Here is a 7,945-nt window from a genome sequence, read left to right on the forward strand (position 1 = left end):
GCAGGTACCAGGTGCAGCAAATTGCTTCAGTAGCCCTCTGGCTTTTTTAGCCCCTGGTTCAATCCACCTGGTCCCCTACTCCTTGCTGCCCTCCTTGGCCCCTAATTTCCTACTCTAGGAGTTATTTCAAGTAACAGGAGCAGGGGTTCCCTGTTACAGACTGTTCATGGAATAAGGGACTGATTCTTACCTGGGTGGTATGTCAGAATCAGGTCCGAGGAACAGATTGCTGTAACGGGCTTTAGGACTTGAGCTTTGTTCTGGGAAGAAGGTATGTTTATGGGAAGAAATGGGCTGGTTTGGCTTGACTATCTTTGAAAGTACTTCCTGGAAGTAAAAACAAACAGTGACTAATCATTTTCAGAGAACAGATTCTCTCAAGCTAGGAGCAGAAGGTCACATTCAGATGTCCTTAAATCAAGCAGAAGTCCATTTTATTTCAATTCAAGTTTTGCCCTAGTCGAGGTTTAAAAACAAAACAAAAAAGCAGGGAGAGCTGGAACATCACAGTGACCAGAGATTATACTTTGGCTTTTGTGAAATGAAGACAAGGGTTTATAGAATTGGAAGTACATTTCTACTCCATGTTGCATCCTTTCAAAGACATTCTCCAAACTTGTCTCCTCACATCCTCCAGAAGAATCAATAGGAAGACACAGCCATAACCAGGTGTTACTTCTTTCTGCTATACTTTAGAGGTCGGGGTATAAGATGGGATGCATTTTGGCTATCTTTGTCTTGTGTATCATTGTATTCTTCAAGCAATCTCCATCTTCTAGGCACAGCCGTATCTCAGGAGCAGGACAGAGCCAGACTGTCAATTCAATGGGACTCTGAAGTAAATGTTCAGTGGTTGTCTACACATGAAATTTATTTGAAACAAACTCTGGTGCATATTGTAGAGGAGTTTATTGCTCCTGGATGCCATGTTTGAACCTGCGCCCAGGACCTCAGCACATTGAGCCATGTTGGATCAGCCCCAGCTGGCAGGAGACCCAATGGAATCATCCTGGGGTTGTTCTGACAGGTCAATATGCTGCAGAGGGGCTGGCTGGGATATGAGGGTGCTCCAGTTCAGAGCTACCTGGCAGGCAGCCTCTGCACTGAAGCACCCTTGTTTGTAGCTCAACCAGCCTCATCAGCATCTACACATGCATTACTGCAGAGTAAAAAACTCTGCCATAGGGTAGTACAACTACTCGCTTAATGTCATAGTTACGTTCTTGAAAAAAATGCAACTTTAAGTGAAACAATGTTAAGCTAATCCAATTACGTCACAGTAGTTGCCTACTAGCAGGTAGCAGCCAAACAACATTATAAACCGAACATTGCGCGACTTTAAACAAGTATGTTCTCTAATAGATCAGCAAAGTAATAATGAAACAATGTTAACTGGGAGGATGTTAACTGAGGAGTACCTGTATTTGTATTTACAAGTACTAACCTGCAGTGGAGTTTATTAGTTTACTGCAGCCTAGTAGGGCCTCATGGATAGATGCCAAAATGTTTACTGCAGAGCTAATTAGGCAGCTCCACAGTAAATGTGTTGTGTAGACACATCCAGCATGTATAAGGACATAGTTTGCCAAGATGAGAGGATCACATGCTATCATTCCAGAGCATCTCTACCCGCTTTCACGGAAAACAGACATTTAACTTTACTGCTAAACAGGCTTTGGAAACCATCACTGTGCTGTACCTGTATTCCATATTCAGGCTTAGCATGAGACCTGTGCAGGTCGTTCTTTTGTGGCATGTTATTTTGGGAATGCATCTGTTTTTCACCTTATTTTTTTCCTCTGTACAGATAGAGTACCCCGCACCACCTGAAAAGATACAACGGATGCAGTCCCTTCAGATAGATGCTGTGTCTGAATCTCCCAGTAACATACCCACAGGTAATTATTTCTAGTTACTAATGCATTATTCCCAATGTTTTGCTTAGGGTAAATTCAGTGGTCGCATAATCTATATGTAATCTTTTATCATGAAGCCATTTCAAACAGACCGACATACTCAGAACTCTAGAGAGAATCTAGAGTATTGAATCAAAAAATGAGATTTATCCCAGTTGTAAGTCATGAGTCACTGTTTCCAGGCTCTACTGTTTGAAAAAACAGGTTTTTTATGCTGTTCTGCTTTCCTCTTTCCAGGAAGAAGTTTCCTTTTCAGAATTTGATTTGTCATTGCTACTTTGCTAATTACCTTGCCTACTAATGTTAATTCGGCAGCACATCACAACCATAGAACTAGCTGGCACACATGTTCTGCCAGAGTTCAGTTGCAAACTGACCAGTTAGCAATGCTCATACACCCATTTATACATACACACAAAATTGAATGATTGGGAAAATTCTACCTGAAGTTTTTGTATTCTAGAGTATTTTAGAAGATTGTGGAACATTTCATATTGGGAAAGATTCCAGAACATTTGTCAGAGAACAGCCTATACCATGTGGTCACAACCCACTTATTCTTGTCTCAAGTAAAAAGCATCATAGAAGCATCCCTGCAATTATGCTTAGAAAGCTTACTGCAACATGGGTCCAATGGACCCCATTTACACACAATATGATATGTGTGCCTCCTTTATCTAGAACAACTGTACAAAAATGAATGACAGTAGTGTAATCAAGGAGGGGCAACTAGGTCAGCAGCCCTGGGCACCAACTTAGTGGAGGGGATGGAAAACTAACAGCACCTGCTGCAGTCACACTAGCAGCCAGAAGTCACCACTTCCTTCATGCATCACTGCTGGCCTGGCCACCTAGCTGCTCGGTTACATCTCTGAATGAAACACAAGTATGAGCAGTGAAAGCATAAACAAACAGGAAAAGCCCATGAATGACAGTCTGAACTGCCCAAATATGTCTAAGTTATAATAGTTTGGATTTAAAAACTGGGTCCACTGAACTTAGTATCTGGTTTATTTCCATCAGCTGAAGATTCTTATTGGCTACCATTAGAAGAATGGCCAATATCTTGAAAGATTGCATCTATTTCTTCTGGAGTCTGCAGATTTCTTGCCATTTTGCCCTAATAGTATTACTTGGCCTTCCCTTCCATCCCTTTGTTTGTGCCAACTAGTTTTTGCTCCGTATTTAGGTTCTAGGTTCATGAACACTTCCCCACTTCCCACACTAACCATCTCCATCAATACTGTAAGTACAAGGATGTAGAATTAGAAAGTATTGCTTGATTTAAGATCTTGCTTCCCAGTGATTTTACTTTGGGAACATGAGAATGGCATAAGTTTACTCTGGTCATCCTTTCCTTCTTGGCAGGCTTCCTATCAAATCCTGGTTGGCCCACGTTTCACAGGTTTGCAGAAGTCTCGGGTTGTAGATTGTGATACAATCCCAGTACTGTGCATACCTGAACTTTTTTTCACCACAGTGCCCTGCTAACAGAAGATGGGCTCAAATCTGTAGCACTAACCTATAGGCATTTGAAAAAGGCAGTCCTGATCCGGTGCCTGCAGTAGGCACTATTCAGCCATGTGGGGGTAGGGGACAGCCCAGCCAAGCCAGCCCTGTAGGAGAAGAGGGCATGGCCCAGCCCCACAGAGGTAACGGGGTGCAGCCAACCCTGATGGACCACATGGGGCTTGAGGTTTGGGAATTTGGGGAATGGAGGGTGGCTATATTAATGGCCACTGCTCCCCCATCACCAAATTTCCTGACTTGGGGGACCCCACAGGCTGGATGCCAAGGCTGGTTGAGCACCCCTGACGAGTAAAAAGGCCATTCTCTAGTATAATCATTGTTTGTTAAATTGGCCAAATGATCCATTCCTAGTTAAGGTTAACTGTATGGTGGGACCACTGAAGAAAACATGAGTAATATCAAATTTTAGTACTGTATAAAATAGCACCAATGAGTAGGTATGTACTACAGGCCTGGTTTACTACTGTATTCTTGTTTTGCTCAGGTGTAAGTCCAGTTAACAACAAACCCTGTTTTTGGAGTCCAAGAACTCACTTTTTTTTTTTTTTTTATTTGTTAGCTCCATATCTTCTACGAGGTGGCTCCATTTCAGTAGCTGAGAACTTTAGTATCAAAATGAATCCTGTATATAGGACAAAAGTTTGCACCAAAGTAGTAAATGAAGTTTTACATTTGAATACCAATCTGTACTGCACTGTAGCTTAAACTAATTGAAATCTTTCCAGATAAAATATGTTATGTAAAACACAGTATTATCATTCCTTTAGTTACATTTTATGAATTATCTGTTTTAATTTAAAGATACTGGACTCTAGCGTAGTGTTGTTCAAATGTTCCTGAGAACTACAGTTGTACCTTTGCATTATAGGGAATTAATTTCTTGAATTATCCTCTCTTTCAGATCAGCCCACATCCCTACACAGTTCTCAGGGCCTTTCAGCTGGCAATGTGAATGAAGCCATGTTTGCTGCCTGCCCAGATCACCAGCCTGTTGAGAGCTCCTTGGAACCCTTTACGAACCTAGAAAGAAAACTGCAGGATGAATACAACTACCATAAATATGGCAGCCGGATGGATAAGTCAGAAAGCCAACCCATAATATACACCCCTGAAATGAGAGAGGAGGAAAGGAAACGAAGGGTGTCCCACGATCCATTTGCAAAACCATCTTTTACTCCACAAATGAAGGAATCGCATGTGAAAACTGAAAACATAGGCCCAAAAGCCAGCCTTTTCAACAAGACGACCAGTTGCAATCATTCCCAACAATCGCCTGCAGGAATGCCAACACAGGAATATTTGCCATATATTCCAAGTGTGACTTATAGAGCAGGAGCTGTAGACCTCGCTACAGGAAGTACAGAGGATCTCTATGGGTCAGGCTCAACCAATACGTTTAGTCTGAGTAAGCGCCCTGTACCTGAATCTGGCCTGGGCCATCAACCACAGACATTCCCAGCTTGGTTTCCAACAAGCCTGCAGCCAGAGCCAGGTAAGCAAGATATTTGCTTAGCGCAATTCCAACACATAATCAAAACTCCTTTCTTTAGCTCTTCTTCCAGAAATAAAACAACTAATCATTTTCTAGCACAATTGTCAGTACCTTGCCTTTGAGCCATGATGCTAGTAACAAGGTTCATGTGCATATACTGTGATCCACTGCTCTTTTTGTTTGCAGATGTTTTTGTATCATGAAAACTGCCATTTCCTGGGTCAGGCCATAGGGCCATCTTGCCCAGTATTGTCACACAGCACCAGGTTGCAGCCCCTCTTCTGCTCCTCCTAAACCTCCTGCTGAGGTTGTGGCTGCATTTCTCCCCACATCTTTTTTGTTATGCACTTGCCATCTGTGGCCGCACCAAGCCCTGGGGCCTGTTGGTCAACTTCCTCCTGCCTTTGGCCAAGCTGGCCAACTACAAGACCAGGAAGGAGGCTCTGGCTGGAAAGAGCCCAGGCAAGTGTGGGGCTGTCTTCCTGTCATTCCTCCGCTCATGTCTCTGAGCAGAGTTTCACTGGGCAGCATCTACAGGCTCCTTTGACTCCTTCAAGGGGCAGTGGATGCTGGCCAGTGTACTCTGCCTGTGTCCCCTTCAACATCCCTTGTTATTAACTTGTGACCTCCCTCCCCTTCCTGTTTTCTCTTTTTGTCCTGTGGAATTATTTATATCCCCATTGGCCTCCCTTTCATGATGGGCCTAAGCCCATGTCTTTCAACACAAATAGGCCTGTGTCACACAGTAACAGAGTAGATGATGAAAGGGAGAGTGAAATAGGTGTGACCACAGTTTTTTTCTACTGTTCCCTTCTCACTTGCAGCCTCCAACATTTAAGCCCTAGGAAGTTCTGATTCAGAGGCTGTACCCTTAACTCCCATGCTCAATAGCTACTGGTGCCCCTAGTCTCCAAGAATTTGTCCCCTCCAATCCCTTTTTGAATCTGGCTAAACTGTCAACTTCCACAACATCTATCAATCTATGAATCTGATGGCCGTGAATTCCACATTTGAATTACGTGCTGTGTGAAAAAAAAACAAAAAACAAACAAAAACAAAAACACTTCCTTTTGTTAGTTTTAAACTTACTACCTACTAGTTTCATTTTGTGACCCCTAGTTGTCACTTGTACTCATTTTAAATGCTCTGGGCTTTTTTTCTCTAGTGTATTTTTTTTTCCTGATAAATTCCATTGACTTCTGCTACTGAGTTACTCCTGTTTGATAGTGTAGACAGGAGAATAAGACCAAGCACTTGGTCTTAAGCAGCTAAATTTATAAATGAAATCTTCTGATCCCCGTTTACGTTCAAAATTCCATAAACAAAAATCCTATCAGCAAATCATGTTACAAGTTCTTTGATTCAAGAGCTATAAAATGAGAGGCATATAAGATCTGTCATTTTTTATTTGCCAAATCAGCTATAAAATCTAATGGCAGGGGATTTATAGCACAGAAGCAGCTTTAGAGTGAGGTATTTTGTTACTTTTCAGAAAAGGAAATCTTTACTGCTCTGGCTGGTAGAGTAATACCATAGCTGATAAGAAACCCATATCTGCAAGCAGCCCTGAATAGGGTTGCCAACTCTAATTGAATCCATTCTGGGAGACTTCCAGAACGCCAGTGCACCCGTGATACATGCCAACATGCCCACGTGCTTGCGTATATCAGTTATGGGTTACAGTGCATAGACTTTACATCAGGAAGGCAAATGCACATGACTATTGCATTTAAAACACTCACTGGACTACTGTACACATCAGATTCAACATTTAATATTTATTTTAATGAATGCCCTATCATTTCTCTCCTGGATGCCTCAGTCTTCTGGAGATTTAGATCGAAATCCTAGGGACTCCAGGGCAATCATGGAGGGTTGGTGACCCTAGCCCTGAGACTGATAAAGCCTCTTCTCTGGAAAGTTATGAGTATCCATTTTATCTTGTAATACTAGCAAATGAACAGTGTATCTCCTTGGGAACAGAAGGGTACCCAGGTATGGAAGGGAAGGGAGAGAGTATTGCCAATGTAGCAGAAATTTAATGTAAACAAGTGGGTCAGTAATGGAGCTGGGCTGTAGAATTTGTACCATACACCTTCTAGGAACAAGGTAAGGTATTAGCTAGATTAATTCTCTTTCTCTGTCAGCTGGGTTTTCCTAGTATGGCATCCATTTACAGGACTCCCCATACCAGGAAACCATGGGTGCCATACAATGACTACAGAGAATGCCAAAAAGATTGCAGCCTGTCAAAATAATCCTGTGTGCAGTCTGTTATTGTAAACTGTATCAGTGGTGGTCAGCCTGTCTCACAAGCTGAATCCAGCCTGCAAGGCCACGTCTTCCAGCCCTTGGGACTCCCCACAGGTCCAAAACTTTGGTGTTAGGGGAGCAGTGGCATCATTACATGGCTTCCAATTAATGCCATCACTGCTCTCCTGCCGCTACATTTCTAGACCCACGAGGAGCTCCCACAGGCTGGATCCATCATGCAGGGCGGCTCTATATCTGGATTTAATATGTGGGGCCAACCCCATGCTGAACTGGTCCACAAACCTACCCCCCACGACTCATCTGGCCCATGGGGCCAGAAGATTGAGCACCACTGGACTACGTGAATAAGTTTGTGGATATGGATTTAAAGGCAACCATATCTGCAATAGGGAATTATGTGCTCAGCTTCTTAAATCCTGTACAGAAGCCAGAGGAATACGAGAGCCGTTTTAGGGAAGCAGCATGACACACAGGAAAGATATCTGACTGAGAACGGGGAGATCTGCATTGCACTGGCAGCCAGGGATGGACCCGGGGGTGGGAGTGCTGCAGTCTGGTCACAACCCCCTTTGGCTGTGCACTGCATGCACAGTGAGCTCTGAGTTTACTGACATGTCAGCTTAGCTTCTTACGGAGCTCTACATGGACTGTGAGCTCTGTGCTCACCACCTGGTCAGAGTGAGGAGTCACTACCATTCACCCTTCCCTCCCTCTCCACACCCCCCCCCCCCAG

The 7,945-nt window shown here is 43.3% G+C and overlaps 1 protein-coding gene across 2 annotated transcripts in view; it reads left to right on the forward strand.

Annotated features, from left to right (window-relative positions):
- RIPK1 (receptor interacting serine/threonine kinase 1) overlaps positions 1 to 7,945 on the forward strand; it is a 41,039-nt gene that overhangs the window by 17,756 nt on the left and 15,338 nt on the right. For both annotated transcript variants that reach the window (XM_019521968.1, XM_019521976.1), the window contains exons 7-8: positions 1,808 to 1,898; positions 4,348 to 4,938. In XM_019521968.1, the coding sequence (XP_019377513.1) occupies positions 1,808 to 1,898; positions 4,348 to 4,938 (682 nt within the window). The remainder of the gene's footprint in view (positions 1 to 1,807; positions 1,899 to 4,347; positions 4,939 to 7,945) is intronic.

This window comes from Gavialis gangeticus, unplaced genomic scaffold (genome assembly GCF_001723915.1).
Source record: "Gavialis gangeticus isolate Ggan-Ray unplaced genomic scaffold, GavGan_comp1, whole genome shotgun sequence".
Lineage (NCBI taxonomy): Eukaryota > Metazoa > Chordata > Crocodylia > Gavialidae > Gavialis > Gavialis gangeticus.